This window comes from Ictalurus punctatus, chromosome 2 (assembly GCF_001660625.3).
Source record: "Ictalurus punctatus breed USDA103 chromosome 2, Coco_2.0, whole genome shotgun sequence".
Lineage (NCBI taxonomy): Eukaryota > Metazoa > Chordata > Actinopteri > Siluriformes > Ictaluridae > Ictalurus > Ictalurus punctatus.
In genome coordinates this window covers 16,816,653-16,834,469 of record NC_030417.2, presented here as the reverse complement: position 1 = coordinate 16,834,469, position 17,817 = coordinate 16,816,653, and the positions used below count along the sequence as shown (strand labels likewise).

At 40.6% G+C, this 17,817-nt stretch overlaps 1 gene segment (V, D, J or C); it reads right to left on the bottom strand.

Moving 5' to 3' along the window:
* Window positions 1-2,302: 2,302 nt before the first annotated feature.
* LOC108277867 (immunoglobulin heavy variable 2-26-like) lies at window positions 2,303-2,783 on the bottom strand. The segment is given in 2 exon segments: window positions 2,303-2,622; window positions 2,717-2,783. Coding segments are annotated over 2 exon segments (369 nt in total).
* Window positions 2,784-17,817: the final 15,034 nt, after the last annotated feature.

Genomic DNA, 17,817 nt, shown 5'->3' with positions numbered 1-17,817 from the left:
TCCACTCCAGAGCTTTTCCTGCAGGTTGTCGTATCCAGTCTGTACAGTAGTTGCTATCAGTTAATGAATATCCAGACACTTTACAGGTCAGAGTCACTGACTGACCAGGGGTTAATACTGTGGATCCGGGCTGGATCAGCTCAACACAGTGAACACCTGTTAAAGAAAAGTTATTTTAATGTTGGAAAAGGAAAATGTGCCCAAAAGCCGTATTATATGTCAAATGTAAAAACACTTACTTGTTTTAGTTTTTAAACAATGTTGTACAACCTTTAATCTCTCAGTCACTTTAACCGCAACATGTTGGGTAGACGTTGCGTAAAGAGCGCCTCTCAGAGGAGTTAAAGCATAATGAAAAACATAATATTCATTTCTAAAGAGGATGCATGGACTTATATAAACACTTGGGTATTTTGCTGTGTATAACAGAATGTTTCACTATCAGAAAGTGTTCCTAGAAGAACCATTACCCATCTAATGAACACTTTAGGAAAACAACAAGAACCCGTTTTATTAAATGAAGCTGAGTGAAAACCCCAAAAATATGTTATTATATAACACTATAAATGTACTATACACTATAAATTCATAGAAATGGGGATATATATATATATATATATATATATATATATATATATATATATATATATATATATATATATATATATATATATATAACTCTTGGAGCTTTATTTAAAATTCCACAGAAGCAGAGGAGCTCAGTGGCAGATTCAGTACGGAATAAAACACTTCGGGAGGACAATAATCGACAGTGAATCAAACCAGAGTTCCTGTTATCACTCAAAGGATTTCTTGTTATCACTCACATTATTACAGCTATAAACATCGCTAGAGAGAGATACTTTGTATATATTGTAACCGTAGTTTTAACAGGTATAGGTCAAAGGTCAAAAAGATACACATTCTAACTCTCTATATCTAGATCAAAGGTCATGATCACAAAAATATGAATAGTTATGTTAAATCTGGATCACATCCATTCGTTACCGTACATGGTGCGGCCATATGTTTTCCACCCCACACAAGTTGCACACTCATGTTCTTTTTTTTCACATAGAATATGAAAATCTCTGCGGTAGGTCATAAAAATATATATAGTTATGTTAAATCTGGTTCACATCCATTCGCTGGACATTCAAACGCATTTAATTTTAAACAGCTAAAAAGAGATAATATCTTTTATTAAGCATGATCAGAGTAAATCTTTGTATTAATAAATAATGATCTTGGTGTCTATGCTGAAATGTTTATAATGTGGAGATTATTCGCTCAGTTAAATGTAGCTATTATTTAAATACAGAACTGAATTGTGATGATGTTTTTGTGCAGCACTGCAGCTATAGAGGCTTCCAATCCACTCCAGAGATTTTCCTGCAGGTTGTCGGATCCAAGCTGTATGGTCGCTGAATATGAAACCTTGCAGTTGATGGAGAGACTCTGATCTGGCTGAACTGTCATGGAAGCAGGCTGGGTCAGTTCAACACTATGCACATCTATGGAGGAAAACACATGGTGATATCTCACACAATATATGCTGCACATTTATTGTTATTGTAGTAAATAAATGAATTTGATAAAGCATTCACAGCAGCTTCCAGCAGGAGCAGTAGAGATGTAGAGAACATGGTGTGTGTTGTTTGTACTGGGGTCTTCTCTGTTCTCCAAAGTTTAACAGAGACCATCAGATCTCATAAATAGAGTGATATCCAACCCTGATGCTTGAATTTGCATATCTGGTCATGATGGGAGGAGAACGTATTTAAACCATATTTAAATCATGATGAAGAGATTCATCTCATGAAGGATATGTGGATTTTTATTGGAACAAATGCCTTTTTATCAAATACTATAATTTTCAGTGCAATATTGAAGAGTTTGAAATTTAGCATAATTATTATTATCTATGCTTGAGGATATTGGGCTCGTGATCACAGAAGAATTATACATCTCTTAAAAGTCATGACAAAATGCTCTAAAACTTTCTCACACATGATCACAGAAATTCTATGTTGTTGATGTGATTATTAGGAAAAAATACTACAATATAATAAGTTCTGGTAAGTTATGTAATTATAATGGTGTGTATAATACATAGCAATGTTAGAGATGTAGCATTATTTTGTTAGAAATATGGTTTAAAATCTACATTATAAACGTTTGTTCTTTGTTCTAATTTGTCTGATTATATTTTATGGTTAGACTTGGGTAGATAACTGTTGCACTTGTGGACTAATAGGACTTTGTATGAGGTGTTATTGTACAGGGATGTTGTTGGTCTGTCTCACTGTGAGTAACGAGCGCAGTAATACACAGCTGTGTCTTCAGTCTGCATGTTCTGCCCTGTTAATGTTACTGTGCTGCTGGACGTGTCTCTGGAAACCTGAAACCTGCTTTTCAGTTTATCACTGTAGGCAGTGCCACCGCTACTACATATATGTCCAATCCACTCCAGAGCTTTTCCTGCAGGTTGTCGTATCCAGCCTGTACAGTAGTTGCTATCAGTTAATGAATATCCAGACACTTTACAGGTCAGAGTCATTGACTGACCAGGGGTTAATACTGTGGATCCAAGCTGGATCAGCTCAACACAGTGAACATCTGCTAAAAAAAAAAAAAAAGTTATTTTAATGTTGTAAAAGCAAAAAAGCTTTAAGTAACCCAAACTGTATTATATGTCAAATGTAAAAACACTTACAGTGTACGGCTGCCAGCAGCAGCAGCAGCAGTAGGGATGTAGAGATCATGGTGTGTGTTGAAGCAGAATAAGTAAAAGCTCTTGGTCTTCATTGCTTAAATATATAACTGGGAAGGACATTTGCATAGAGACACTCCTTATCTTAGGGAAAATTTGATGGATTCTGTTTGAATTTATGTTTTAATAAACAAAAATCTTAAGACAGTTGGTAATGGTTGAGCTTATGCACTATCAGGTGTTTTAATATTATATTAAGTCAAAATACTAGAATATAACCATAGTATGTAATGAAGACAAGGAGTTTTTCATTGATAAAAATCAATGAAGAGGTGGTATTATGTGGCTTTTACTGCACCCAAGGTGATTATTTTCTTATCACTTCATGTCCTCTAGTTTGTTGTTCCTCTTATGCTACTGCATGTTGAGAAATTATTTGACAATTTTAATAAATTTTCAGTTGAATTTGGGGAAACCATTTGAAGCATTTGTTTTGTTGAACTACTTCAATTGCTTTTGCTTGATTTGTTCATTGCAAACAGCTAAAAGTCTGTAAATTTTGACAATAAACCTGACTTGCAATGGGGATTGAATAATTTTGATTACAACTGTATTTTACAAATCGATTTTTTTGCAAATCAAGAAGTGATTACATTACTTTTTCTCTCACCATTTATTCATTTCTTGCTTATCAGCTTTTCAGAAATGCAGTTCTCCTTCTACCTTTAAGAGTGTGTACGTGTGCGTACCCTAAATAGTTTACCCCAAATTGTTCTTATTATGCCATTAAGACCTCTTTATATAATGTATCACTCTTTAGACTCCAGAGAGACTAGAATAGAGTTTCTCCAGGTTTCATCAGCACAGTCACTTGTAATGACTACAGGCTTTAACATTTCACTGTGTATGTAGAACAGGGGTCTCAAACTCAAATTGCCCTGGGGCCACTTTTGGTACTGTCATCTCATAGGTGGGATGCAAGAGCCTTAAAGTACTCCAACAAAGTGCAATATTGTCAAAATGTACTTTTCTTATTACCATTACCAAAATATTTTATTAAACAAATTTAGCAGTAGTAAACATAACCATAAAAATACCATAACAATAACTTGGTACCAATTTCAACATAAATGTAATAGTTCACACACACACACGCACAAATTTTTGTTTTGTTTTAATTCTTGCCAGACACCCGAGAGCACTTCTTCTCACACAACTGAGATACATTTGGGGGGTGCTGTCGAGCAGGAAATGGAGTAGATAGGGTTTCGTTTGAGGTCCCGTCGAACTTATGTTTTTTTTTTTAAAGTTAATAAGTGTTTTTTCATAGTTAAATACTAGCAAACCCTGTTCCTAACAGGTTTTCTTAATTTGATGGTGCGTATATTTGCGTGAAGATGGCGGCAAACTTGCAGAAGTATAAATTCACTGAGTCAACCAAATCAAGGCCCAGTACCGCCTCGGTCGCGAGTTCTGCTGCCTCTCCGGGCTCGGAGCCCCCATCCCCGTTGAACAGCCAGGAGTTAGATGCTGAATCATTGAAGACGGATATCCTACTTTCACTTAGGGCTGACATTGCTGTGGTGATAAAAACTGAGCGGAAAAGTGCACTTGCTGAAGGGTTCGACTTTCTTAAAAACGAGTTGCAAGAGGTGAAAGCGGAAATACAGAACAATATGGCCGCAATTCACTCTGAAATCGACCAGATGAAAGCCGCAATTAAAGAGGTGGAAGGTGGGCTAACGACCTGGTCAGACGTGGCAGTCTTACAGACGACTGTGAAGGACCTAGCAGTGGAGGTGACTGGACTCCGAAACAAGTGTGAGGACATGGAGGGCAGACTGAGGAGATGTAACATCAGAATTCTGGGGGTGGCGACAATGAATGGATCCAGCTCCACAACATCGGTCTCGTAGCTACTGAGAGAAATACTACAGCTGGATAGGGATGTGCTTGTGGACTGCTCTCATAGAAGCCTGGGTCCTGCGAGTAAGGGTGGGAAACCACACGCCATCATAGCCAAACTCCACTACTACCAGGAATGCGTTGAGGTACTGAGTCAAGCGTGCTCTCGAGCTCCGCTCCGGCGTAATAGTGAGATGATTGCTATCTTTCCGGATTATACCGCGAGTGTCGCTAAGGCCAGGGCGGCCTTCAATGAGGTCAGGAAGTTGCTCCGTAACCAGCAGGGGGTTCGGTATGGCATCGTGTTTCCAGCCTGTCTCCGTATTACGTTCAACAGAGAGGAAAAGGAGTTTATAGACGCAAGCAAAGCCATGAGCTACGTCAAGAAGAATATCATTACTACTGTAGAGGGCTGAGTGAATAACATTGCCCCGGCTAATTCATCGTCTCTGAACTCTGACTGGATGATAACTGTTTGATCAGACTTCTACTGTAACAAGGAAGATGGTCAACTATGTTGTCTTATTTTCTGTTATATACGCTATGATAGGGTGTATGCTTCTACACTGTGATAGGATGCACTTTTTCAATTTCTTTTCGTACCAGGGGTTCGGTGGGAGCTTGAGCAGTAGGACTATAGAGTTCCCCCATACAAGCACTGAATGTGCGGATTTGTTTTGGGTGGGTATGGTGAGCACCCTGTTCCTGTAGGTGCTCTTGGGGGTGGGGTGGGGTGTGGGTGGGGTTATGGGGAGGGTGCACCAGACTTTGTCATTTATTGTGGTTAATTTGCCAGACATCTGTGTTATGGCCCATCTGCGGTCATTCTAGGTTCCCTGCAGGGCTCAGGTATCTAACCTTTTTTTTTTTTTTCTTCTCTCATTATGACTGACTTCAGTATTCCCAGAGGATCGGATGGCAGTATGGTTAATTTCGTGAGCTGGAATGTTAAGGCACTTAATCATCCTTTGAAGTGGAAGAACATATTTACACATCTGAAACGGCTTAATATAAATATTGTATTTCTTGACGCATCTACGGTCATCAGACCACGCTAGATTGGGAGGGGAGTGGTCAGGACAGATATTTCATTCAAATTTCCATTCGAAGGCTAGGGGGGTAGCTATATCAACTGATAGAAATACACCATTTACGATGACAAGTGTGGAAGCTGACCCCGCTGGGCGCTATGTTATTGTCGTAGGGCAAATTTATACTTTTCCGGTCATCTTGGCCAGTGTTTATGCACCAAACTGGGATGATTCAATGTTCTTCACAATTTTTTTTTCATGCCTACCGAATATGTCATCGCATTACCCCGTGTTGGATCATAGCTCACCTAGATCCTCATCCCTGTGGGGGCGGCACATTCTATCCAGATCTTCCTTGAGTCATACGGAGTGGTGGACGTATGGCGTTTTCGCAAACCTGCTTCCAGGAGTTACTCCTTTTTCTCCTCTGTTCATAATACATATTCCCATATAGACTATTTCTTTTTGGACAAAAGAATGCTTCCCCTCAGAGACAGATGTGGTTATGGACCCATAATTATTTCAGATCACTGCTCCTTGACTATGAGAATGCGCATCCCGGATACGCAATCCAATTACCGCCCTTGGAGACTCAATCCTCTTCTCCTGTCGGATGATGTTTTTACTACTTTTATTGCATCTGTATGAACCTTATTTGTTTTTTTGGATATTAATCAAACACCTGGAATGTCCTCCTTGACGATTTGGGAGTCACTGAAAGCATATTTATGAGGTCAGGTCATCTCATACTGTGCTAATCAGAAGAGAGTGAACATGGCTCGACTTAAAGAACTGGCGGAAGAGATTCTTGAGCTGGATAGGGCACATAGCCTTCTGCAGATTTTAGGAAGAGGCGTTTGTCACTGCAGACAGAGTTTGACCTTTTGTCGACGAAACAGGCTGAGTATCTTATCTCCAAATCACGATACAGGTTTTATGAGCATTGGGAGAAGGCTGGACAGATTCTCGCCCACCAACTAAGACAGCGGACTGCTAATCTGTCCATCTCTGAAATATATGATGAGCAGGGCTCAAAATGCACAGGATCATAAAATTAACTCCAGTTTTCAAGCTTTTTATATGTCACTATACAGTTCCGGCCCATCTGTAGAGGAGAACCTCTTGGTTGGGGAGATAGTATCGGTGATTGGCTCTATGCAAAGCGGCAAGTCCCCAGGACCGGATGGTTATCCAAATGATTTCTATAAAAAGTTTTCAAGGCAACTCTCCCCTTTGTTACTGTCGGTTTTCAAGTAGTCGTTCTCCTTGAGAGACCTGCCATCTACTATGCGTGAAGCAGTTATCTCCTTACACCTTAAGAAAGACAAAAGCCCTCTTGAGTGCAGCTCTTACCGGCCAATTTCTTTATTAAATAGCGATGTTAAACTCCTTGCTAAAACTCTGGCATGTCACTTGGAGGGAGTTCTTCTATCCATTATATCACTTCACCAAACAGGTTTTATTAGGAATCGATACTCTTTTTTCAACATCAGACGCCTTTTCAATATCCTCTATAGCCCCTCCCCACCTGGCACCCCAGAAGTGGTGCTTTCACTTGATGCTGAAAAGGCATTTGACCTGGTGGAGTGGGGCTATCTTTTCAGCGCGATGGAGAGGTTTGGGTTTGGACCCAAGTTCATATCATGGATCAAACTTCTATATACGTCTCCGAGGACTGCTGTTCGCACTAATAATAATTTGTCCACCTACTCCGAGCTCCAGCGGGGTACAAGACAGGGATGTCCTCTATCACCACTGCTATTTGCCATTGCAATGGAGCCACTTGCTGTGGCGCTAAGACAGAATGCTGAGATTAGGGGGATCCAGCGTGAGGGGATAGAGCATAAAGTTTCTTTGTACGTGGACGACATTTCACAGCCCCTTGAAAGTCCCCCTGAACTAATGACCCTACTCGAGGTTTTTGGTAGAATATCGGGCTATAAGGTCAATATTCAAAAAAGTTAACTGATGCCTGTTGGGGAGGGGGCACTCCAGGTACTCCTAGACTCATTCCCTTTCAAAATTAGTCTAAAAAAATTCAAGTATCTCAGGGTGTGCGTTATGCATAGTTATAAAGACCTATACCTTGCTAATTATCAGCCCCTGTTAACTAATCTGAAACAAGATATTGAGCAGTGGGATCCCTTGCCTCTCTCCCTGGGGGGCAGAATCAATACTATAAAGATGAACGTGCTGCCTAAATTTTTATATGTTTTTCAGTGTTTCCCAGTGTTTCTTACAAAATCCTTCTTTTCAAAACTGAACAATCAGATATCAGCCTTTATCTGGAACAAAAAGCCACCACGGATCAAAAAGCATATATTGCAGAGACCTTGAGCGAAGGGAGGGATAGCACTCCCAAACTTCATGTACTACTACTGGGCAGCTAATATAAGATCATTGTTGTACTGCAGGGGTGGGCAATTATTTTTTCCATGGGACCACATGAGAAACAGAAAATATTGTGAAGGGCCGGACCAAAAGGCTGAACTCAGTTCTGCATAATATTAATTGTATTTCTTTATGAAAAGCAGTAAATAGCACTGTTTTGAAGTTGGTAAGCTTGGTAAGAGTTTATGTTATGATTATTCAATGAAAAAGTGAGGTTGCCTTACAAAAAATGTCATTTATTCAATCAAATTTCCCAAAACAATGGTAAACAAAATGTGAACATTTTTACCATTTGTGACTTATTATATTAGTGATCATTTTCATACACATTCACCCCAAAACACATTTTGAGTTTCCTATACTGTTGGAAAGAGATTCTTAGCTTTCTAAAGACATAACAACATTGTCTTTGTACTCCAAATGTTAAGCAAGATACATCATATTATAATAATGATTGTCACTGAACTGTGATTTTGAGAAAAAGGCCTCCAAAGAAAATGTCCCAGTTCACTGCTAGTTGGTGCCTTTAAATGCCTACATTTGTAGTCTAACCACCACATTTGGTGTTTTTCAGTTCTTTTTTCTTGTTCAATGAGAGAAATCTAGTCTCTGTTGGGCTTTAACAAGTGCATCAAAGTCAGGTTGAATGTCTGAGGTGGAGATGCGAAGCACAGCTGACAGATGAGCATCGGTGAGAGAGGATCTATACCTGGATTTGGCAAACTTCATCACTGAGAATGTTTGTTCACATATGTAGGTAGAGCCAAAGAGAACCAACATCTTCTGAGCATGTTTCCTCATGTTTGGAAAGTTATCCTCCTTGAGAGAAGAGTAAAAATCCAGCAGTGATACTGAATTAATGTGCTCTGCTAGTACTGCATCAGACTGCAGGTCAATGAGTTCTAGCTGAACATCACTGGGTGCATTATCCACACTGCAGGTAAAGGGAGAGGAAATCAAGTGCATTTCATCCTCGATTGTTCTGAGATCTTCTTTTTGTTCTGAGAAAGCAGGAATATAAGAGCTTACGTGCACTGACCACACCAGCCCAAGATATACGAAGGAGAATGGATATCTGCACATCAGTGACTTCTGAAATAACTACACTTCTGAAAGTGTGTTACGCAGAAGCTGATAAAGAGTTTAATGCAGAAGCTGTTAAGGAAACTCGCAAGAAGACGCAAGGTCAATTTATGGGTCAACTGTGTCAAGAGCTGGAGTAGGTAGTGTGCAAGATAGTCAAGTGTCAATAAAGAAGGCAGAGGCGGCGGCAGGCTTGGCATCGAAACGTGCTGAACTTAACAGGGAAAGGGAAATATCTGCACAAAGAAAAGAGGTGCTAGCTCAGCAAGAGAAGTTAAAACTGATGTAAGAACAAAGGGATCTTGAAGCTATGGAAGCTGAATACAATGTATATGCTGAAGAGGAATTAAAATTGAATGCTGAAATAGGAGAAACTAGAGAAATCTTCACTTTGTCTCCAAGTCAGCTTCCAGTGCAGCATAACAGCACTCCATGCACAGGTAATCCCAAAGACATTTCAATCCGTTTTTGTTCTGAAAGCAAAATAGAACCAAAATCAAATGAAGCCTCGCTAGTTCAAGCATTAAAAGAATCCCTGGCAATGACTAGACTTCCAGCACCAGAGCCGTTCTTGTTTACAGGAGATCCACTTAAATTCACTGAATGGCGTACCTGCTTCAAGGCCTTAATCGAAACAAGTTGCACAAACCCAGCTCATAGGCTATATTACTTGAAAAAATACATCAGTGGAGAAGCACTTTCTGTGTTAGAAGGAACATTTTATAGAAGTGATGAGGAAGCCTACACACAGGCTTGGGATGCCATTAACAAACGTTATGGCCACCCCTTCATAGTTCAAAGAGCATTCAGGGGGAAGCTGAGTAGCTGGCCCAAGATTGGACCAAGCGAATCACTGAAATTAAGGGAATTTAGTGATTTCCTCATCTCCTGCAAGAATGCAATGCCTTACGTTCATGGTCTAAACGTTTTAGATGATTGTCAAGAAAACCAAAAGTTGTTACAAAAACTTCCTGACTGGGCAACAACCCGCTGGAACCGGTACGTCACTAAAGCACTAGATGAAGGGAAGCCATATTCTGCCTTTAAGGAGTTCTCAGACTTTGTAGCCGAAGAGGCACGCATTGCTTGCAATCCAGTTTCTTCTCTTTTTGCATTAAAACAAGCAGATGAGAAAAATGGAAAGGAACAGAAGCGTCTCAAAGCCAGCACTCTAGCAACGTCATCAAAGTTGTTTCAAAGATCAAGCTTCACTTCAAAGGACTCAAGTGCATCAGAAAGTTCTACAGCCAACTCACCTGCCACTCAAACCAAAAGACAAATAGATTGTGTGTGCTGTCAACAAAATCACTTTATTTATAAATGTGAAAAGTTTGCAGCGATGCCTCTAGAGGAAAATAAAAAAATTGTCATTAGCAACAATATGTGCTTCGGGTGCCTCAGAGTCGGACAGTTGCAAAAAATTGCAGAAAGAGGGCTACTTGCAATATTTGCAGACGGAGTCACCCATCTCCACTTCATGAAGAATGCCCTGTAGGAGAAAAGCTAGAAGCATTACCACAAAAGGACAATTCTTCCATTGCCTTATGCACCGTGAGAATGGACAATGGTGATCGCACTTCCATGATTGTTCTGGTGTGGCTCTCTAGTGCAGCCAAGAATAGTCCAGAGACTTTAGTGTATGCATTACTGGACACACAGAGTACCAGTACCTTCACTGACCATGATGTCTGTGGAAAAATTCAAGCACACACAGAACCTGTCAAACTGAAGCTGTCAACAATGACTGACAAGAGTTCAATACTGAACTGTCACAGAGTTGTTGGACTGAAGGTGAGAGGGTACAGTTTACAAGAGTACATTGAGCTACCTCCAGCATACACTCAAGAGTACATCCCACTAGAGAAGAATAGCATTCCCACTCGTGAAACAGCAGCAGGGTGGACTCACCTTCTGAGCATAGCCGAAGAGATGCCAGATCTGTTCAACTGTCCTGCAGGACTTCTGATTGGCTATGACTGTGCACGGGCTCTGAAACCAAAAGCAGTGATATCAGCGGAAGAGTATGAACCTTATGCAGTCAAGACAGATTTAGGCTGGAGTATAGTTGGAGCCAAAATGCCTTGCACTGACATAAGGGATGGCGAAGGGTTCTGCCATCGCATCTCTGTGAAAGAACTTCCACCTATCACACCTGCCTCTGTGATCAAAGCATTAGAGAGAGATTTTCTTGACACAAATCCAAGAGAAAAGACAATATCCCAAGATGACATTCAATTTCTGCATCTCTTGAATGGGAAAATTCGACATAACGAAGAGGGACATCTGGAGATGCCTCTACCATTTAGAAAGCGTCCTCAGCTTCCAAACAACAAGCAGCTGGCTACAGTCAGATTGAAAGATTTAAAAGGAAAAATGGAAAAGAGTCCAAAGTACAAGGAAGATTATATCAAATTCATGTACAATGTCTTTAGAGATGGTGATGCAGAAGAAACAAATGCTACCCCAAAGGAAGGTAACACATGGTACATTCCGCACCATGGGGTGTATCATCTTAGGAAGCCTGAGAGGATTAGGGTCGTATTTGACTGCTCTGCCAAATGTGAAGGCACCTCTCTGAATGACCACCTCCTCACAGGACCTGATCTAACAAATACTCTGACTGGAGTGCTGTGTAGATTTCGCCAGCATCAGATCGCGATTAATTGCGATGTTGAGAAAATGTTTCACCGCTTCCACGTAATCCCAGAAGATCGGGATTTCTTGAGGGTCCTGTGGTGGGAAAATGGGAACACAGCAAGAGAGCCCAAAGAATACCGGATGCGAGTTCACATATTTGGAGCAGCATCATCGCCTGGATGTGCTAACTATGGAATGAAATACCTCGCCAGCAAATATGAGAATGATTACCCATTGGCTGCAGTCTTCATCCGGAAAAATTTCTATGTGGATGATGGGCTTATCAGTGTCGATTCAGTTCAAAGAGACAACCAGCTTGTGAATGAAGCACGGGAAGTCTTTAGTAAAGGATAGCTGCGCTTACACAAATTTGTCTCTAACAACAGAAAGGTTTTGGATGCAATTCCAGAGAGTGAACGTGCAAGTGCAGTGAAGGATGTGGACCTGAACTACAGTGAGCTTCCAATGCAGAGTCTGCTGGGAGTGAAGTGGAGCATAGAGACTGATGCGTTCTCATTCAATGTCGTCCTCAATGAAAAGGCAGCCACCCAGCGAGGAATCCTATCAACGGTAGCTAGTGTATACGACCCATTAGGATTTCTCTCTCCCTACATCTTGACTGGGAAAAGAGTGCTGCAAGAGATGTGCAAACGAGATGTAGGATGGGATGAATATGTTCCCCTTGAACTGAAGCCAAAGTGGGAAACATGGCTCCATGACCTGGAAAATCTTGAGAAAATTCAAATACCAAGATGCTTCATTCCTGATCACCTCAGCACAATACGAAAAATTGAGCTGCATCATTTTTCAGATGCCAGCAACAATGGCTATGGGCAATGTTCATATATCAGGATTGTTGCTGATGAAGTACATTGTGCATTAGTCATGGGTAAGGCCAGAGTGGCACCCACAAAGGTGGTCAGCATTCCACGCCTTGAGCTCACTGCAGCTACAGTCTCTGCTGCTGTGAGTAGTGTCCTTAGAGAAGAGCTGGAGCTGAAAATAGACCAGGAGTTTTTCTGGACTGATTCACAGGTGTTGCTCGGGTACATCAAGAATGACGCCCGGCGCTTTCATGTTTTTGTAGCAAATCGCGTCCAGAAAATAAGACACACTAGTGATCCTAGTCAGTGGTTCTACGTCGAAACAAGCCAGAATCCAGCCGACCACGCATCTAGGGGACTCAAGGTGGCAGACCTAATAGAATCAAATTGGCTCAGAGGACCAAAGTTCTTAAGGGAACAAGAAATTGTTTTTAGCCAAAGATCCCCAGAGCTTCTTGTAGGTGACCCAGAGGTCAAAGTCCTGAAAACAGATGCTGTTGAAAGAGACAGCTTCCTCCATAGGCTGTCAAGACTCTCAGACTGGAATACAACCCTCAACATTATTGCTCGGATTCAGAGACTGGCACACAAAGACAGGTCTGGACGCATTAGTGTAGAGGAACGAAGAGAAGCCGCTCTTGTGCTCGTCAGAGTAGCACAAAGAGAAGCCTTTGAAAAGGAGCTGAAATTGTTTAGTCAGGAATCCACAAAGCTACCAAAAACTCACAAGCTGTATCAACTTGACCCTATCTTTCAGAATAGATTGCTCAGGGTTGGTGGCAGGTTGAGAATGTCCTCCGCATCAGTTGAGTTGAAACATCCAGTGATCCTTCCTAAGGAAGGCATTGTCACACAGCTTATACTTGACCACTGTCACAAAAGGATTCAGCACCAAGGCCGAGGTCAAACCTTGAATGAGCTCAGAGCAGATATTGGATAATAGGTGCAAGCAAGATAGTGGCCAAGCACATCAAGAGTTGTGTCACTTGCAGAATGGCAGGCTGTTGACCGAGTAGATCCATCTCCTCCATTCTTGTACACCGGAATTGACTGTTTCGGGCCATTCACAACACGAAACAAGGTCGAAAGGAATTCAAGCGGTATGGTCTGTTGTTCACATGTCTAAGCTGCAGGGCCATCCACTTAGAAATGTTGTAGGATCTCACAACAGATGCATTTTTGAATGCTTTGAGATGCTTCATAGCAATTAGAGGAGCGGTAAGACAAATCCGATCTGACCAAGGTACTAATTTCCTTGGAGCAAAGAATGAGTTGGAGAGAGGTCTAATGGAACTTGACAAAGAAAGGATTTCAACTTACCTTGCAAGAAAGCAATCTGACTTCCTGATGAATGTGCCTCAAGCAAGCCACATGGGACGCATTTGGGAACGCCAAATACGGACGGTTAGGAGCGTGATGAGTTCTGTTCTGGCACAGGCTAAAGGGAGACTGGATGACACCTCTTTGAGGACACTCTTCTATGAAGCCATGTCAATCGTTAACAGTCGTCCACTCACAACAAACACAATCAATGATCCTAAAGGTGTTGAACCTTTGACACCTAACCATTTGCTCACGATGAAGTCCACTGTGCCCCTCACGCCTCCAGGCAAATTTGTCCGGGAAGATTTGTATGCCAAGAAGAGGCGGCGTAGAGTGCAGTACCTCTCGGAACAATTCTGGAGCAAGGAATACCTGGCCAGCATAAGCCTCAGACAACAGTGGCATGTGTCCAGAAGGAATGTGCAAGTTGGGGATGTCGTTATTGTCAAGGATGACAATATTCCCAGAAATGAGTGGAAGCTATCCAGAGTTGTTGAGGCAAGGGCAGATGGTGATGGTCTTGTGCGAAAGGTCAAAATTCAAATAGGACAAAGTAATTTAGGAAAGAAAGGTGAACGCATACCGCAACTTTCTTTACTTGAGCGTCCAGTTCAAAAATTAGTGGTGCTAGTGGAGCAGAATTCATAGACTAGTATCCTAAAACATTAAATAGGAAATATTAAACAGACTAAGCTGTTCAAAACCAAATGTCAAAAATTACTTGCTAAATGTATAGGAAAATTACACAATTTATTCAGTTTATTCAGAATATGGTTAACATAAATCTTTGTAATTTTGGTGACTGTCGCTAAAAACATGTATGGGTCTTTTCTTTCTTTAAGCCTTTAAAGTATTTATTTATTATGTTGTTATTACAATAATGCAATGTAAATATTAATAATAATTTGCCTATGTGAGTTTTGTTTTACAAGGGTTGCAGAAATAGTGACACCTACAGGTTAAACTAGTGAGCTGCATTTAATTTAAGTTACTGTGGTCATGTGATTAGCTTAACTAATAGCAGTGCAAAATGTGCATGCAGTTTTTGGTGCTACGCTGTACACGGAGTTAGGTGCTAAAGAAGAGAATAATTAAACAGTAAAGCATTACAGCAACTCCTAGATTTCTGGTCGGAAGGCGCACACGGTATGTTGGTTTGTGATGTTGTACGTTTCATGTTTGTATCGTAATGTAATAGTGCAATGTTTCCTATGGCCATTAATGCTAGTTTAATATGTGAGCAAGATGAATGAATACTCATGGACTCTTAAGAACATGCTTATGTACAATATACTCATCTGAAAATGTGTTATGTACTTTATTGCAGTTTTTCACGGTGTTTGATGGTGTTTGACGGTGATTGAATGCGCTTAAGTTGTGAAGGAATGCAATAAAAGAAACGACAAACATCAGTTGAAGTGTACGTTTTAATCTGACCAGAAGAATAAGTTTGGGAGCAGCTACAGTTGGTGTTGTATGTTTAATTTGAAAAATGTTAATAAAGAAATCTTGATTAAAAAAAAAAAAAAAACACAAAAAAACAATTGAGATACATTTGCCCTGATGGAGGTTGTAGTCAAAACCCTATGTACAGCTTCAGGGTGGGCATAATCCTGGACTTGTATTTGCATTTATTAAAGTTCATTGTTCATTGTTTTTTCACAGAGATATGTGCTTCCAAAAAGACACATTAACCGACTGAACATTTTTAACAGTTCTGGGAAGGAAGTAGGTAAGTCTCTCAGAAATTGTCCAATGAGATCTGCTTTTCCCTGTGCCTCCCTGGGTTTAGTTTTTAGTTCACTGTTACACTGCAAGTCAATAAGTTCCATTTGCAACACACTTGGGACACTCTCCACATCAACTGAGAAGAGGTCTGCATACAACTGGAAAGTGTCACGGTGTGCCTTGAAATCAGTAAAGCGCTCATCAAATCCCTGCAGTAGGTTGTCAATTGCAGACTTCTATTTGTCACCACTGAATGATGTGCCCTCCTCCACAAGAGATCTGCATGATGGGAAATGGCTAAGGTTTTTTGCAGAAAGCTGACATTTTCACAATTTCAGTTTTATGGAGAAGGCTTTCACGTTTTCATCCGCTGCTGTGATGAGCTGATCAGGCCCCTGGAGCTTCAGGTTAAGGAGGTTTAGCTCGTGTTATGTCCACTAGGAAGGCAAGATCCATCAACCATTTTGGATCATCAAATTCATGACCATCCATTCTGCCATCTTCCATGAATCTCTTCACCTCTGTTCTTAACTCAGAGAATCTCTTCAGGACATTTCCCCTGCTGAGCCAGCGCACCTCAGTAAAGTACATCACCATATGCTGACTCAGTTTCTTGCAAAAAGGCCCTAAACTGGCGCTGCTGCAAACCCCTGGATCTGATATAATTAATACATTTCAGGACAACAGATATGACATGTTCATATTTCAGGCACTTACTGCACAGTGCCTGTTGGTGTATAATGAAGTGCAGAACAACTGCTGGACCTGCTTTTTCCTCTTCTAATTTCTTTGTATCAGTGCAACCAGTCCGTTTATTCTGTCTATCATAGAAGGGTTGTAATGCCTACCAGTCGGCTCCATGGTAAACGAGCACACTCAAACACGTCACACAGCTCCTGAAAAATATCGTTGGATGTGGTGCGGCCGTGCAATGGACACAAACTTAGCAACTCTTCTGTCACTTCGAACTTCTCATTAATACCCCTTATGAAAATTGCGAGCTGTGCATTGTCAGTTTATCTGTGCGTTCATCAAGCGCCACAGAGTATGCAGGGAAAGCTTTAACTTTATCACGTAACTGATCATAAATGTCACTTGATAACTCGCTGATCTGCTCCGCCACCGCGTTAGCCGATAGCGCTATATCGTTGAACAACTCTTTTTTTTTTTTTTTTTTTCTGGACATAAAATATCCGCAACTTTCATCATGCAGTCCTTCAGAAACAGGCCTTCAGTGAATGGCTTTCCGGCTTTGGTGATTAATTCACTTACCACATAACTTGCCTCAACTGCAGTTTCAGCATCCTTTTTTGTCTTTATGAAAAATACTTTGCTGAGATATAAAACGTCTCTGTAGCTGCGTGGCTCGTGTTGCCCTCTCATCTCCCTTATACTTCTTGTACTGCTCTCCGTGTTTAGTCCAATAATGACGCTTGATATTATATTCCTTTAAAACTGCAACTTTTTCGTTGCATATCAGGCAGGTAGGATTTCTATTAAACTCCACAGAAAGAAGTACTTGGTAGTCCATCTTTCTTGAAACAGTCTGTGTCGATCATCCACTTTACGTTTTGATTTTGACAGCGACATCTTTATTCTTCAGCACCTTGCATGCATTTTGGCCAACTTTGACCTTGCCATAGCAAACGAAATGCAGTATTGTTTTTATTTTAATTATTTCAAAACGGTAGGTTGAATTGGCATGAAAACGCTATAAAATATCATTAGATTTGGCGGGCCAGATTATATTTATTTATATATATATATATATATATATATATATATATATATATATATATATATATATATATATATATATATATATATATATATATATTTTTTTTTTTAACAACCCGTCGCGGGCCGGACTGAAGGGGAAGGCGGGCCTGAAGTGGCCTGTGGGCAGGGAGTTTGAGACCACTGATGTAGAATGTGCAGCAATGTTGGAGATCGTGGCTTTGTCGGCAGACTGCTTAAAATCTATACTACAAACTACTCATAACAATAACTGAATTTGTCTTATAGGTGATTTATGTATTTATTTGTTTATTTTCCATTTAGACTTGGGTGGAAAAGTGTTGTCCTTGTGATAATTTTGTTATAACGTTCACATATTGTCATTCATAAGTTCTAATAGGACTTTGCATGAGGTGTTTTTGTACAGGGATGTTGTTGATCTGTC